Source organism: Platalea leucorodia, assembly GCF_965183815.1.
Source record: "Platalea leucorodia genome assembly, chromosome: 8".
NCBI lineage: Eukaryota > Metazoa > Chordata > Aves > Pelecaniformes > Threskiornithidae > Platalea > Platalea leucorodia.
The window spans coordinates 37,516,030-37,533,969 of record NC_138830.1 but is presented as its reverse complement, the minus strand read 5'-3'; the positions used below and the strand labels follow the sequence as shown (position 1 = coordinate 37,533,969).

At 38.5% G+C, this 17,940-nt stretch overlaps 1 protein-coding gene across 1 annotated transcript in view; it reads right to left on the bottom strand.

Moving 5' to 3' along the window:
* Window positions 1–252: 252 nt before the first annotated feature.
* The window catches only part of ESRP2 (epithelial splicing regulatory protein 2), a gene marked incomplete at its 5' end in the record, with an annotated part of 44,866 nt that continues 27,178 nt past the window's right edge, over window positions 253–17,940 (bottom strand). The window contains 6 exons of the mRNA XM_082319398.1: window positions 253–313; window positions 3,281–3,392; window positions 12,175–12,352; window positions 13,352–13,544; window positions 14,783–14,969; window positions 16,277–16,498. Of these exons, the coding sequence (XP_082175524.1) occupies window positions 3,303–3,392; window positions 12,175–12,352; window positions 13,352–13,544; window positions 14,783–14,969; window positions 16,277–16,498 (870 nt within the window). The 3' untranslated portion in view covers window positions 253–313; window positions 3,281–3,302. The remainder of the gene's footprint in view (window positions 314–3,280; window positions 3,393–12,174; window positions 12,353–13,351; window positions 13,545–14,782; window positions 14,970–16,276; window positions 16,499–17,940) is intronic.

Genomic DNA, 17,940 nt, shown 5'->3' with positions numbered 1-17,940 from the left:
AATTAAATACAGGACACGTACCACTCTACATTCCAACATATTATGCTGAGAAGGCACATTTACTGCTGCCTGGTGGCAAGGGAAGACTTCTTATTTTGCAAAAGGCACGGTGTTTAGTGCGACATTCTTTCCCCATCCCCCAAAGAGTGTTTAGTTAGACCAGGTACAGTTCTACATAGCGGCTTCCCAGGAGCTGTCCGTTTTTCTCAGCCACTGCTTTCTTAGCTAGATCCAGGCTTGGAAAAGTCACCAATGCCTCTCCACTGGGCTGGCCACTAAAGTTGTAAAGCACAAGGATGGAATCTGCGTGGAGCTGCAACGGTACAAGAAGACAAAAGAAAAAAACCTATTAAGATCAGAGGCCACACCTGGAAGTGCAGTTTTTAATGATGTGCATCCAGTTCACTCCACTCGTGTGCCTGTGGTGAAAAAATTCTGGATATGAGAATAGGAAGGAAGAGAAGGGACCGAAGATTAAAAGCTTGGCTTGGAGAACACCGGCAGCTCTTATTCTGCTGTTGTGCTGAACAGAATGATGTAGACATAATTTCATGCAAAGATTTTGCTAGAGAAGTAATTCACGTTAAAGGTTGACAAGAAAAGAAAGACTTCGATGTTAATAATGGGTAAACGGAGAAAGAAAGTCCAGGCAGTCAGTGAATAATTCTTGTACTATGTGGATGCAAAGTTGTGGGGTTTGGTTTTTTTTTTGTTTTGTTTTGGTTTGGTTTTTTTTCTAAATTACAAAGCTGTATGAGATTTCTCTGTTGGGAGGATGAGCTGAACTTAACACAGGTATACAGTGCAAGAAAGATTGTTTGGTAAAACAAAGTAGAATTTGGTGCTGTCCAACTGAATCAAATAAACCTTTATTGTAATTTTAACAAAGCTAAGAAAAAAGCAGGATAGTAAATGAGATTTAGTCGTTGGAGTTGATTTACTTTGGAGTGCATTTACCCTTGTGAATTCTTAAAAGGCAGTTTCAAAATGCTGGGTTTAAAGCAGACATCTCTGTCTGCCCTATGGTACCCCAGTCATTTCTCACAACATGCTGGAAGTCCTTCCAAGCTAAGTTCAGAAGCCCTATTTGTTGGATAGAAATGGATCTCAGTGAAGTTTCAAAACCAAAGGTTGAAGGATCAAAAGCTCAGCATACAAGATTAGTTTGTTGGAGAAATCAGTGCCAGACAAAACATATAGTCTATGTTGGAAAACCAACCAGTTTTATGAGTATTAACCCAATTCAAGTTAATTTCATGTGACTTATGTCCTCATGATTTTATAAAAGGTTAAATTATTTAAGAGTTTCACTTTTTGTAGAATTTATGTGTGCCTGGTATACTGCAAGAAATATTAGACTTCTCAGTTATTACCAGCAGCGGTTTCTGATCAGCTTTACATTCAAACATATGAAAACAAAGCAAGTACATGCTAGAGCTTCACTCATACAAACACTTAGCAGGCAGTAGAAGTATTCTTAAGATATAAGTAACAGTACACATTAGAAACTAGAAGCATGTATAAGACAGTTAGTACAGACTTCATATAATTTCTTCTCACAGAACTAAAGTTAGTGAAGAAATAGCATGCAGAAAGAAATTCAAAAGACACATAAAACATCATGTCTGAAGCCCAGTTCAGGTTTGGAAGTAATCTTGGGTTATTTCAGGATAACACTGTGCTCAAAGAGAAAGTTGTACATTTGGGTTGAGCGGCACATCTGAGCTAAAAGAAGGTCTGCTCTAAACCATCTCTTTGCTGTTAATCCATACGGGATCAAGTCATTTAGCGCATCAGTCCTGAATGTAAGTTTAATATTGCAGTTCAGAGTCAGCTGAAAACACACACGGAACACAGATATACCTCTGAGCACACAGGAGAGCTTTAAAAAGTAGTTTAAATAGCAGCCTTGGTGTAATACCAGGGTAAGGATCTGGAAATTCGTGTTACAAGAGTTGCATAGAAGGTTAGCAGAGAAGTCTACACATTCTGCAAGCAATATAATTAAAAGGGTTAAATAAAACCCTTCAGTTTCATTTTAAGGCACGCTAGTTTTAGGGGTTTATTTATATTATTTACAGACAGAAATAGGTTTTCTTTATGTACATATGTATTTTAAAATATAGATTCAAATCCATACAAATCTTTTTTTTCTGGATGTTTTGTTCTAAAAAGAGTGATATCTGTATGATACTACTTTGGACTGCTTAGAATTCAGGATGAGCTACTCCATCAATTATTTTCTAGTCAAAGATTGTTTCCATCCCATACATGGTAGAACCCTGTTGCTGATCTGGTTTTCCAGTTAATTTGGGTAAAACAAGAGAACCAAATAGATTGTCACATAAATATGGAAATGCTCGGAATAATAACGGGTGTTCTTCTGTACACCACCAGACCATGCAGCCTCTAATCTATCTTCTCCTTGGCAGATCTAGCAGTATCATAAGAAATCAACTAATTTGAAAACTGAGTTATGGTGATTATGTGAAGGTAGCTTTATCTATGAAGGTACTTCTATCAAGGCATAGTATTTGATTGCCATTTTTTGTATTGAAAGTTTTGTGTGGTTTTTTTTAAGGAGAAAAAACATAGTAACTAATTAGTAGCATTTTGAATGGAATACAATAGTGTTGGGAAGTCATGAACTCCACATAGGTCACAACAAAATTTCTGTAAAAATTATGTGTTAGTACCAAAAATGTGGGGAAGTTTACCGTTAGCAAATTTAGTTAGTCGCATTAGAAAGCCACTATACCAAAGAAACCTCTTCTAAAAAAAAAAAAAAAAAAAAAATATTGGTTCACATTGCATTAGGGAGATCAAGAAACAGACAAATTAATCTCTAGACAGCTATGTAGTACAGGAAAGAGAAAGCTAGAGGTTTGGGCTTTTTTGCACATACATTTGTGTGCACTTTGTAGCCATATCAAGAAAAAAAATCATCTTCTGCTATACTAAAAATAAAATATTGGACTGAAAGCTTCACATGAGAAACAAACACTAATAAACCCTTCTGGAAGTTTAACACACCATCTGAGCAGAACCAGGCAATCACGCTACCTCCACCACTGCTATCCCATCAGCTATCGATCGCAATTGGCCTATTTCTTTAGGTTAGTTGATTTTTTAATAGGACAAAAGCAGAAAGGTTAAAGCAAGGATCCCAACACAAGCCACAAGGGGAAAAAGCCATGAGCAAAAAAACTCTGTATCACCAAGCCCTTCTTTCCCTTCCCATTCACCACTGGAGACCCAGTTTCTGCCAATCGCATCTTACCTTCTTCAGAAGTTACAAAGAGTTACAAACAGACCCACTCTTTCGGTGCTTGTAACACACTCCTTGCTTGATCGCTCAGCTGAATAAGGCCATTGTAGTCATCAGGTGCATACTACAGTACAAGTGTGATATATGATAATCAGCAAGAGAGGAACAGTTCTGGTACAGCAAGCCACACAGTCGATCATTTGCAACCATAATTAAGAGCATCAGCTATAACAACTGGCAGGAGACAGTGAATTTGACAGATACTATTTTTATGCAAGATAAAAAAAAAAAAAAAAAGAGATACATCAACTGAATTACTGGTTGTAGAAAAAGATTTAAAGTAAACGCATGTGGGGAATATTCTAAACTGTGTATTTGAACTGTTTCTTATCAAGGAAGGGAAATAGTTTAGACCATGAAGTGCTCCTTTTTTCCTTCTACTCATGAGATGGCAGCATCAGGTAACAAAACTCTTAAATTTGCATAATCATGCTTCCAGTAATGACTCTCACTGGGACAGATGAGCATCTTCCAGCATGCACACTGAAGTGGGGGGTTAGAAGAAGCATATAGATCTAATCAGGTCTTTTATGGAGTCATGGAAATAAGCTGCAGCTTCCCCAGGGCTGAGTGATAAACACTTCAGCTGCATACAGTAGACTTACATAAACTATACCAGTGTAGTTAAAGAAAAACAATGTCCCAGCATGAATGCACTTAGAAGATGAAATGGCATTTATACTAGTATAGTATATTTCCATATAGGAAAAAGAAATAAACTATACAGTGTAACTGCATCATGATAGGTTTGTAGTAGAAGAATATTAAAATAAAAATAGTGACTGTACTGTACAGTCACACCAATAAACTAAACCAAAAAACCCCACATGTGGATCGGATCTAAGAAATATTTGAGATCCTGAATCTGAACAGTAATCACACATACTATTGGAGGGCCCAGTACAAATACGAAATCTGTAGTCAGTAAACAGATTTTGGGGAATATGAAACATTGTTTTGTATCCATCTCATAATCTTTCCAAAATTACATATCCTGGAAAGGGACTGAGCATACTTGCACATGCTACAAAGACTACTGGAGTGGCTCCTGTAATCCAGAAGACAAAATGTTTAGCATAACCCAAGTTATAGAATACCCTTTCAGTGGCAAGAAGAGTTTCCTGTCTCCCCCAAAATGGCTGTTTTGCACTAACATTTTAGGGTATTGCCAAATGCACACAACGTAGATATACTACGCTACCTTCCTTTGATATTCCTATAATACAAAAAGTCTCCTGCCAGCATAGGGAGAAAAAGGTATTATATTTGGGCATACAGGACACATTGTATCCATCCAAAGTGAAGTTGAAAAGAAAAAAAAAAAAACAACCATCACAGTATACACCTTCCACAGAGAACAATAACCAAGAGCCCAGAGAATGTAGAAGAAAAGAACCTCCCAGAATTTTTACTACTGAAGTCTAGCCACCTTCACACATCTAGACCCATGCCATTAAGTAAAAGACAAATACAAGAAGTATTTTCTAGATAGTCCCTGCCAGGGCAACCAGACCGTGCAAATATTAGATTTATCAGTTCCCAGACCTGCCCTTGAAACAAATCTACAAAATGTAAGTTTACTCTTTGGAAGGAATGTCTCAAGATAGTACATACTTTAGATTATCAGTAGATGTACAGTAGGTAAAGGGCTATAGTCTCTTGTGAGTGACAGTGTTTAAAGTGGTTACATTTGAAATGCGTAAACAATGGGGAAAACGTGAAAGTGGGAAAACGACCCTGTATAGAAATGTCAAAGTTGTCAGAGCTTAGGCCTAGGCCTAAACAAAGAGAGAAAGAAAGAAAAAAAGAAAAAGAATCAAAATACCTAGCAATATAAGCAAATTCTAATCACAAGAAAGATAGGCAAGAGACTGCAGTTAATTAAAACAGAAGTTGTGGAACAGTAAATTCTTCAAACTTACGGATTTCAAAAAGCAGTACTGCAAACCAAGCTAGGAAATAAAGTGGGGGAATTCTTATTCCCTGAGAATGAAATGGAAACTACCCTCACTTGCCTGAGGAAGTACATGATCATGAATACTTCTGATTCTGTCTGCATTTCAGAAACACATAAGAACAAAACAGAAACATCCAATCATGCAGGATAAACAGTGTAAATCCAAGGGTGAACCTATAAACTATCATCTCACTCCTACCTTCCTTGCTTCTCTGAACTGAAGCATAACCTCTTTCCTTGGAGCTGCTGCCTTCTCCCCTCCTCTGTTTGAGCTCACAGCTCTTGCGGGGTTGGACTTTCCTTCCAACCTAAAAGATTCTGTGATTCTTTCTCACCCAGGGGTTTCCACTCACTCTCAGTATGTCAACAGTAGCATTAAAATATAGTGGTCTACTGGAAGGACACAGTAGCAAATTTTGCTTTTTAAGCCATTAAACTATGAAACACTATCTCTATCAAAGTTTGCCTTCATCTCATCCTACTAAATTGGATACTCTCACATGCTCATAGATGATGAACAGGGGAGACCTATTTCCTAGAATGACTAAAAGAGAATGCAGAAATAAATTCAGACAATAAAGCAATTTCTCTTTTCCCCTTGAAGCAGCCGTCAAGAAGTCTAGATTAGTCTAGTAAGGAAGATCACACAGAATACCATTGTTAAATTACGAGCTCCATTAGAAAAGTCAGCCTCAGAGTTAAGGACATGAAGCTATGGTTCTCAGCATACACTCTGGTGCTATACTGACTTCTTCCAGTGATCAGAGATGGGAGCTAGGAGCAAGAAAGATGGAAACTAAATGTGGAAACCAGGTATGGGACAAGGTTTGCGTTTAGAACCTAACCCAGGAGAAGGAAGCAAAACAGAACCTTTGCAAGTAGTTACTAAATAAGATTCTGGGGTCAACGATTAGCTCTATGGCAGGCTGCAAGATGGCAGGAAAAATATACATACACACTTGGGGAAAAAAAATGCAGCTGACTGGAACAGAGATTACATTGAAGATTGAAGGATGGTGTTTCCTGTTCCCTACATTCTTCTTGTTGTTAGTCCCCTGTGACAGCGAGGGCTTGTATAGCTTAAGACATGTCTGTTGTTAATGACAAAATGACATTTCCTGAAGGATGTGTTGCTTCTTTACAGAATCAGCCATTTACCTTATAAGCATAAGGTGAATACATTTCTAGGTATTAACATTTGAAATGGCAGCGATATTTCAACTCATATATATTAAATAATACTTCTTATAATAATAAAATATTACAATAGACTATACAATAATAATAAGTGACAGATGTATATTAAATAGCACTAACTCCTCCCTCCTAAAGGAGATGACCATTTCTGACCAACAATTACACCCAGTATGGTAGCATCTCCCAGACAGACTATCTGCTGTGCTTACTGCAGTGCAAAACTGTTTCAGATGATCAGAATCAGAGACAGACTGATTACTAAAGAGGTAGTATACTGCACTCTCTCCTCATACTTTTTTTTCTTTTTTTCTTCAAGCTATTTTATTTCTTTCAGGAATACCTGCTACATTGAGAGGAATATGGGACTGTCCTTGTCCCCTCACAGACTGCGCACAGATTTAACCAGGTCACTAACCAGCGAGACATTGATTTCCATTTCATTTTTGCAGTTCCTACAGTGGACATTCAAAGATCAGTCTAAAACAGCATACGCAAAGCAATCGAGGGAGAAAAATATCCAGTGCTAAAAACAAAATTAAAATTGAAAAGTATATTTAGACATGCCCCAACTGGGAAAAAAAACAAGGGGAAATGAAAGCTAAAAATAGTTCCCACCTGGAAAGGAAAATATCATAGACAAAATGGCCTCTTCAGGATTGTGGCTGCAATTCTAGCCTAACCTACCGATAAACTCTATCACTGAACAGTTCCCAAAGGGAAGAAATCCATCTCTCAGACTTTGGAAAGAAGTCTAGATATAGCAAGTCTGGAACGTAGAATCTGATTTAATGACTAGGTAACTGTAACCTTTGGCACAAGAGTCAGGAGAACTACCCTAAACTGCCTTTGCCACTAAAGTATATCAATTGTACCTTAAAGAGTGCCAACACAAGCACTGGCAATCACCTGAATGCTCTGTAGAACAGATACCACCTGAGTGTTTTGTGGAAAAGATAGTGAAATATGTAATGCCTGTTCCCAAAAATACAGCTTGAAGATGGTGCCACTTAGTCTCTTGCTTCAAGCATGGGAGGCAACAGACAGAAACAGTAACCACTAATTTACTAGATCCAGTCTCACAGATGCTTTCTCCACAGAGGCAACATTTCCAGGTGAAAGATAAACTTAGGAATAAAGCAAAACAAACAGCATACTCTATTCTGAGTGCATGGGGGCGAGCATATAATAATATCTATATTGCCAGATGACTTCAAATACCAGCAAGTGGGAATTCTTCCTCTACCACATCGTCTTTCCCTTCCCTAGTCAGAAGGTGCAATGCCTAGAATTGGCACACAGACAATGGGGTATTCCTCTCAGACTACAAAGCATCATATTTCAAAAGGAACCCATAGGAAACAGAGAATACTTCTTTGTTCAAGCATGCATTTCAGAGAAAAAAACCTAATCCCTAAAAAGTCAGTAACAACGAAGCCCGCTGTCCTGATACAAGAGAGAAATGTTGTTAATGCCCTTGGAATTTAGCCATCCATCCACTTCCCTTCACTTACTTATTATTGTTTTAAGCGCAAGCCACCCTCCTCCCCCCCAAAAACAATGAGCCTTGGATTCTGGGTCTCTGAAGACTTGGAGGATTAATATGCTGCAAAAGCTCTTTTTAGCTGCAGATAAAAGACACCTAAGCCCAGTACAGATTTAAAGAATAGTATTTACTTTAAGCTTTGCCTACATAAAAACGTGTACACAAAGAAGTCCCTACATTTCTATCCTAGCCTTTTTCAGCAAATTCAGGAGGCTTTAAATAAAGCTCAGATGGTGACTGTAGCCCTAAATCTTAGTCTTCTCCTAGTTTATATTTTTACTAGTCCTGAATGAAACATACACCTAAATAGCAAGTCTGCTTTCTAAGAACTAATCCACAAGTCTTTTTCAGGCAGACATGAGTTCACTTTACATTCATGCTAACCCCCAAGAAACTGGGCAACTGCTACTAAATGCATGCTGAATCCTAGCTAAGACAACAGTTGTTGACCTTAGCTTTTGGTCAGCTAAAGCCATGGGCACAGTTAAATTGCATCTACTTGTACATAAGCCTAACAGTTCTTGTCAGAATACCAACTCCGTCAATGTTAGCAATAAACCTTCTCATAAGAAGCAAAACAAAAAAAGTTAGGTCATTATTTGGAGACTAGAAATATTTCTTATTGATTCATTTAGTGCCTAAAGAGTAAAATCCATAGAAGATTTAGCCAGTAAATAAAGAAAAATACTTTTTTAGTGAAAAATTTTTTTCTGATATGCACAAACAACTTCACATAAATCCAACACCCAACTACTACACCTGTTCTTTCCTTGTTTACTTGATTTCTCTCACTGCTTCTACAACTCTACAGAGTGATGGCCTAAAGTAACACCAAAAAGTCTGTTGCATGTAATTACTATTTTTGCACTACTTCTTCCTCAAATTTTTCCCTATAGGATCTGTAATATGAACTATTTTTCTTAATTCTAGAAGGGTCTCTTCACAATCACATATTTTTAAAATTATAAGGGAAGTTTCCTGTAAACATCCATAGATCCCTTACTTCAACATAATGCCCAAAGACCAGCATCTGCTGAGCAGTTGGTGTTTTAGCACCTGTCAGAGCAACTACTGTCATCCCGTTGTCCTATTTGAATTGTATGGTGGCGTTTGTTGTTGTTGGTTTAAGTATCTTTTAGCCATGTATCCAGTATATGATTGAAGTCAAATCAATAGCCCTGTTGCATTACAGTACAACTAAAAAGCAGCTTAACATGAATTACTTACTGAATCACAGTACTAATATTAGCTCTTTTGACTATTATAGGACACTACAATATTATACAGAAAGGTGATGGGGAAAATTACCATCTCCAAGATTTGCTATTAAAATTCTTCACAGCTTTTTCAAGATTGTTTAATGCAAGATACATTAAACACACGCAAGCTGGAAGGAATTTTCAACAATAAAAACAAGAAAGCAGAACTACAAGAAGAAATCAAGCTGCTGAACCAGTAAACAAGAGGCTAGTGCTGATAAAATTAACTGAAAATTAAAATGCTGATCTGCAGATTTTTACCTTATTTGTTATTAGAAGCATGTACTGATGTTGAGACCAGCTTGTTGAAGCTCATGATAAGCAAAGTCTGTCTCTTAAGAGGCAGGTCTGGTATGAAAGGTTCTTTCACTTAAGTAGCAACATGTGCGTACATGCAATATATAGAGCCCATGAAGACTGAAGGAAGAAAACAGAAGAGAATAAAGCAAGATCTAAAACTTAAAGCCTGTTCCTTTCAGACAAGGACATACAAAGACAAAAATCACCCTTCAATCTCAGCATCTCCGATCTGGTTCCCAGAATACCAACATTGAAGCCCATTGAATACCAACATCAATTACTTATACAAAGATTAAAACCATGCCCAAACGACTGACGATTATTAGGGGCTCACTTTATAAACAAGCAGAAGCATCGTGCAATAAATCCTTGGGCAGCAGCAGAAAATGAAAAAAATAATGTGAGGAGAGAGGAAAGGGGAGGAAAAAAGAAAAAAGATTAGTTATTGCTCCAGAGACATAATATTGTCCCAATACAGTAAGTCACCACCTCTTTTTTCCCCTAAAGGAATGAGCGAGTATAAAACTAGCATTACCACATGCGGGATTCCAAGAACAATTCAAAATAATTCCTTGGCTCCTTTATAAGATATTGAACCCGATCTCATTTGGACAACATCTTCTAAAGAAATCAAAGAGGTGACCAATTTAATAACAGTAACTGATGATGACGACAGGAGGTTGCAGAAGAAGCATATAGTTTTCACCTTGTGGCAATATTTCTATTCATTTGAAACATTTAATTGTGCAATACAAACATGATGAACTGCTCTCCAAATGCAGAAACAAGAAAAAGGGCAAATTCAGCACCAGATCCAAAGTCCAGATTCACTAAACTGAAGATTTAGTGGAAGACAGAGCTACTAGAGACTGTCACTGACCTGTTCCATGCACAGACAGGTTCAGGTCACATTTTTCAATGGTGCACTTACACTTCTAGCTGAATTTCAATTTAGAAAATAGGCTTCCCCACTTAAGGTTTTAATACACCCACCATCCATCCACCAAAAACCCCAGTCAGTTGAAAAAAAACATAAGGTAAAATATCAATGGCTAAGCAACAGATGAATGATTACTACTGTTTGTCTGGAAAGCAACAAGTAATTGAATGTGGTTTGAACTCTGGAAATACCTGTTGAAGGAAAAGCCCTAAAATACAATGACATTTAGTTTCTTTTTAATGTTTCTCAAAATTCATCACACTTTTTATAAGCTAACCTTCAAATTTTTCCACTGAAAAACCAAGTATGTGAAACTACTTTCAAACATAAATGTAACATTTGAAAAGAAGCCACAACAGGTAGAGCACCATATCTTCCAAATACTCTAAACTTGGAACATACACATTTAAGCATCTGTTCTCAGTCTACCTTCATTTACATAACAGACATCTGGCTCTGCAAATTAAAGCCCATTGCCTTTTAAGAATCTTAAAGAAAAAAAAAAAAAAAAGGAAAAAAACCCCAAAACATACCATGCCTGAATGTTTCGTATTAACTGCTGCTTATGCATTAAAAAGAATCCATCCGCGTCCTACCCTTTAGCAGTATCACTGTTATCCAGCTTGCAGAATTTTAAAGGACAAACATGCAAAAATTGTTGTCTTTTCACACATCACTTGAACAGTGGTTTGAGACCCACCAGGAGGATTTTAAGTCAGGGCTTCCGAATAGTACCAAAAGGGCAGATTTGGCATTTGTGTAAGTGCTGTTATCCACAGAAGTTAAATACTCAACAGAATATACCATATTCAATTATCTTTTCTTTTAGCAAACATGCGATGACAAAACATGGATATAAGATACAATGTCCTCTGAGATGAAAGGCAGAAGACATGGAAAGACCCATTCCATGAATTCAAATAAGTGCTGCTGGAAATAAAACATTTGTACATGGCGCCTTTTTTTTTTTTTTTTAACGTTCCTCAAGAAGATAAGTTTCTATGTGTTTGCCCACTGACAGAGCATTGAATCAGTACATACTGACTGAAGTTACCTATAGCACGTAGAACATTTGCTATCAGTACAAAATGGTTTGGAGAATACAGTTTTCCTTTAGGTTGCAATGTAATGCAGTTTTAATGGAAAATGTTCCCGCCTGTACCCAAAATAATTAGTGCCTGAAAGAATGTCTTCTCTCCTTTTGCAAGCAAGTCACCACACCTAGGTCACAGCCTTTTGTACTATAAATTTGCTCTCAGCAGACTTTAACACTTAAGTCTTGAAGGTCAAACACTGACCCTACCTAGGACTCCCACCAAAAAGTGGCCAGGACTGAAAGCTTTTGGCAGCCCTCACCTTCCTCTGGCAGCCCCTTCGCAGCCCCACTCACACTGGGGCTCTGCGCTTTCTCCCTCTCCAAACTCAAACCCTGACCCTAGACACTAAATCACTGCTTTCAAAGTAGGATATGTTTATTATATAAGAAATAAGGCAAAGTGTGTATTACGCTTCGGTCTGCCAGTTAAATATACAACATTGAGCTTGCACACTCGTTCAGCAATTTCCAAAAGCACTCACTTGCTCAGTTTGATCCCCACTGATCATTGCTCAGAGGTCCAAATACCATATCAAGAAGGACTGCATACTAACCTGGTACCCCTGGAAGAAACTGAGTATCTCCTTCATTCCTGTGTTATATGGCAAGCCCTGCATACGGACTAATGCTCCAGGCTGGGGCAGAATTGGAGTGTGGGTGGCAGTGGCAGCAGCGGCTACAGCTCCTGGAGGAGCTGCAATATACCCCACCGTGGTAGGGGATACTGGAGGACTGAAAAAGAGAAAGAAGGGCAAAATTGTTATGAAAACCAATAACTGGTTTTACTACTTGGAATAGGCAAAGACGAAACTGGAAATTTGAATTTGAGAATAAGCCCAAAAACCACAGAAAAACAAGCAGCCCTGATGTGGACTGCTTTATGGACTTTCTCTCTAGCATCGGATAATTTATTTTTAGAGAAGGGACAGAAAGGAAAATAGCTAACATTTGTAGTTGAAGACAAAGAATGGCACTTGTTATTTCACAGGTGAGGAGAAAAATAGTAGCTGCGATGACTTGTTCTAAGATTGTTAATAAAACCATAAAGAAAAAAAGCAGGGGGTGTGTGGAATCGTAGTATGAAAAGCAGGCAAGGGCCCAAATCTGGTACTTCTGAGCCACAAAACAATGAGTAAAGTAGTATCTCTGCTCAGGGCCCATCTAGCAATTTACCAGATATGCAAGCTAGTAAGTGCCACAAGCCTAGGAACTATCAATGAACAAGCTATTTCCCCATGGACCCAAGTACCAGACTTCAGTGAGCCATGTTGATACCATCTGTGGGAAGGGAAAAGGTGATGATCTGCTTTGCTTACACATGTAAAGTGTTTTGTGGTCTCACTGATATAAGAAATCAAACCTAGTACACACCTATGATGAGTCTTTCAGTATGGAAACTAGGGGATAAGGGTAGAGGCATGTATTGACACAGCTTCTCGTTTGGCCAAGAAATAGAACCGCCTTGATGACATTGCCCCAGTGCCAAAAAACACTGTTAAATATTAGACCAACATTATCAAGAGATTCAAACAAAACCTACAGAAAAGCCGAACTTCATTACAAGGCCACAGAGAATCTGTTAAAATGGCTACTGCCTCTGCTGATGAACATCAAGTCCCCAGGATTACCTACACCAGAAGTTCAAATTTAAGAGCTGTTCACAGGTGACCACACAGTTGCCTGCTCCACTGAGATGAAATGTCAAGAGAAGCAGCTAAGTCTAGGGGTTACCTGGGATAGTAAGCTGTGTAATTCATATAAAGCTGAGCAGCCTGAGCTGGGTAGTAGGTAACAGTTGGTGGAGCAGCCGCAGAGGCCTGGGGAGTCCTGGTGGTTGGCAAGAGGGCTTGTGGCTGGTAAAGCGCTGCCTCTGCTGGGATCACAGCTGCTGTTTGGAAAGCAGCGTAAGCTGGTGGAGAAAGACCTAAAAACAAACCAGGACACAGCAACAAAAAACAATCAGAATGGAGATCTCTGCTATAGGAAAGGAATTATTCGTCCCAATGTGATTAATACCATCTGGGCATGATTAATGAACACTTGTGCAAAGACTGCTCTCTAGCCTCTCTCCTGGAGACCCCTGCTACATCACCATGAATGACAGCTGGGGCATTCGAAATGAGCAATTTCTAAGAGTTCACAACTTCTAGAGCTGAGCAGCCTTGTCCATATGCAAATGGAAAGTACGGAACTTCAGAGTTATTCAAAGAAAGCATAAAGCCATGTGCATAGAGAAAGCAGGCGTACACACCAACACACCTTCTGTTCTAACAGAAGTTGTACTCTGTGGGACAAAAGTACCATAACATTAGCTACACATGGGCATCCACAACTGCTGACCATGAGTCTTCATGTATAAGCCTCCTGCAACTTCAAGAAGTATTTTTAGGATATAGCAAATGGAAAAAAGAAAGCCTCACTAGAGCACTAGTCTGATGCATTTTGATGAACAAATATCCGATTTGTATAGGAACAAAGCTTGGCTTAGTGTGCAGTCAAACTGTTTTTAAATACTGTATTTGGCAGCTTTTTACCATTTTGCAAATACATATCGGTATCTGCTTAGTGATTTGGTAGCGAGACTGATTAGAATGGTACAGTAAAGTTCCATTATGGTTCCACAATGATGTTCACTGTAATATTAAATAAAATAAAAAGATAAAAATCCATCCAACTTCACCACTCTATGGTCTGTTAGCATATCATCCCAGTGGGTGTGTTTCTTCAAAAGTAAGCCCAAAGAGTACCTTCTCAATTCTATCTTCTAAGGCAAGATAGCAAGAGCACTCATCGGCAGCTAGCATATAGAATTTCTCCCCCTTTTAAAAATCCTTCTAATTCCAAGTAGGTTTCACTACAGGCAAGTCTATTGCAGAGCTCAGAAGAACAGTACACCCATAAAAAGCAAAGTGTGCAACAATTTCACTGGCAAGGCCTTGCTGCCCTCTACTCACCACCGAAGATACAATAAAAATGCCTCTGATCAGTCCCATTATTGCCCGAAGGGAACAATTCCAATCTCGGCATGTATACAGATGGATGATTATTGATCATGGCAAAACCCAAGTCAAAAGGTGAAAGGCCACAAAGCTTCAGCACCTACCACATATCAGCCTTTAGCAGCAGAGAGCAGAAGAATTGCAGACTTACATGGTAACTTACATGGCGGCGGGGATAAGCCACTACGATTTAAAGTGCCACCCATTAAAACAAAGTTCATCTCCTCTCCTGAACACTGGAATACTTCCACATAACGGTCCTTCATCATTTTTTTGTGACATTTTTGAGCCACCATAAAGGCTTTGTCAGCAGATTTCATTTGGATAAAAGCATCACCTGATGGTCGTCCCTGGGGGAGGGGAGAAATAATCATAAGTGAATCTGTTATTAAAACACGCAGAGCACAAGAAATGCAGAAACTACTAAGATCAAATGTCTACTGCAAGTCTGTGTTGTTCTTCCTCATCTGGCACCAATGACTAATAACTCAAGAATTATTTTTAGGAGCAGAAAGGTAAGACTCATGTAACCAGCGCCCAGTTAACACAACACTACTTCCGTCCTCCGCAGAAAGAAAGAGGGAATAATTTAACATGGAAACAAAGTTTGGAGGCCTCTAATCCAAACACTGTTCAAAGCAGGGCTAACTTCCAATTTACATCAGGCCATTAATGGCCTTCTCCACTTGAATTCTGAGCATCTCCAGGGGTGGAGATTCCACAACATTTCTGGGAACCTGTTGGGGTGCTTAACTAATTTCTCATTGTGATTTTTTTTTTTCCTTTTCACCCAATTGCAATTTTCCTTGATGCAGTTTATTAACATTGTCTCTTATTCTTTTGCTGTGAAGGTCTAGGAAGAGTCTGGCTTTGCCTTCCCTTTTACCTTTTAGGTAATAGGACAACAGTAAAAAGCTCCAGACATGCTTTAGTAAAGTCCATAGCTACCTTAGAAATGGATTTCCAGATCTGATTTTCTGCAACCTGACAGACATTGATGTATGTATAAAATATTAAAAACTTTCTTAACAAAAAAGTAGAACAAATACAGTAGATCTCTCTCATTTGTTTTCTTTAATACCTCAATATTTCTGTGACTAATAGAGTTTATTTTTAACACAAGACATTAAGGAAAAAATATCCCTGTGATTATGCCATTAAAATATATCCAAAACACAATTTTTAATTATCAACTTCCTTTAAACCCTGAGAAGTCTCTAATCAAGCTAGAAGTTAGGAAAACCTATTTTTTTTCCACAAATAAAACTCAAACAACACAGCTACCATTGAGCACAAACCCTGAAGCTGACAGCTGTGCCATCTAACATGAGACATTTCCGTCTTGTGTATTTCCAACACTTGACTGAAACACAAGGGCCTATTTAAGACAGCCTCTAGGATAAAGCTGTCGTTAAAAGAACAAGCTTCATCCTCCCCAGTCTTTTGCGTACATATACAGAAAGAAAAGCAAGTGTATATATGTAAAAGGGGAGGTGGAATGAGGAGAAGGAAGGAACAAAAAGACAGGCAAACAGAACACAGTAGTTTCTCAAGGTTATAGCAGACCTAAAGCACAGGCAAGAACAGGTAAGCTACCCTGACTTCTAACCCTGTTCAATAACTGGAAAGTTGGCCCTCCCGTGCAAAATGCCGTTACCTGTTGATTGAGGACCATGTGAACTCCATGGGGCTTGATATCAGCTGTGGCATCTCCCATAAATTCCAGGATATCATCAATCCCAGCAGTGTAAGGAAGGCCTCTAAGCCGGACACAGTCACGTACGCTACCCGTGGCAATGGTATATGGTGGGGGTATGACAGGAATGATGGGAGTTGGGAGAGTGGGGATAAGAGGTGTTGACATATATCGGTTAAGTACCTGTTGGTAAAAAAAGCACATTGATAGAGATTTACACATCATCTGGTTAAGCACAAATCAATTCTCACAATACTATTTCACACATTTAAATAAATCCACTTCCAACATCAGAGGAAAAAAACCTTCTTAAACCACATTATTGCAGATAGTTTCCTGTCGGGCATTTGAAAGTTTCAAACTCAGAAGGGAGAGAAGTCATCTTACAAATTTAATTTGCTAGACCCTAATAACAGACCTTTCTAATCTCATTATAAAAAAAAAAAAAAAAAAGTTAAAAGCAGATTACAGTTCATTTTAGAATATCCCAAAAAGGAAAATTTGAAAACCACATTTGTGCCAATAAACCAGTATTGCTACATACAGTTGCTACTTAAATTAGGGTAAATTAAAGACAGTAATTTTAAAAGAACTGAGACCTGAAATAACTAATAACTAAAAACACTAGCTTGCTCTAATTCCTTCATAAAACCTGATTGGTTAAGTGAGGGTGTGTTTTTTAACCTGAGTGCTCATCTCCAAGTACAGATGGGGGGGGGGGGGGGGGGGGGCGCCGGATAAGAACTATAGGAGGCCTTGATCTCAATGTTTTATTTTCTCTTGACTCATTCTCAAATGACAAAAGGAACATAACTTGCCATTGGGGCCTACTGCTGAAAAAACACATTTAGCAATGATTTTCAGAAATAAACACACACATTCCACTGAAAGAGGTAGCAAAAGAGGTTACAAAGCTTTAGTTTTGCCAATAATGATTCGGCCTAAGGAGTTTGTCTCAATAGAAGCCTTTTTTCAAGAAACTACTTGTAGCACCTTTCAGGTCAGAAATCTTCTCCCTCAGTTGTGTATAGAATATTGCAATTACTTTGTCTTAACACTAAGTGGATGAGAGCTGGCTTTACCTCTTATAATTGCTCAAACAAGGAGCTGTAATTCCCTAAAAAAATAAACTCTTGCTCAAGCAACAAAAAAATTAGGGTGTCACCCTAGACAGCTGCCGTAGAGGAAGAATTAATGACATATTGACAGAATATAAGTTATACAACTTTTATTCACGTCTCCCTAGCAAAAATGAGAGCAAAGTCTTGGTCACTGTGATAGAGTGGTTTTGTTCCTTAGAGGACTTAGCTTCATTCTCTCTAAGGAGCAAAACTGAAAAGGAAGGGGGGGGGGGGGAGGGAAATCTCACCATGCCATTTTGCTTAACCTTCACAATACGTGTATCAGATTCTTGGCTGTTCTAGTCTCCATATCACAGTACTAAGGGTAAATGGCAGGTCTACGAGTGTGGATATTCTTTCACTTGCCCCATCACTTCTATGGAAAAGACTTCTCATGTCACATAGGTTGAAACAGTAACTGTAATAAGTTTTTATAGCCAGCAGTCGCTCAAAGACCAGATCAAATCTTATAATGGTTCCCTTCGGCATTATCAGTCCAGAAAT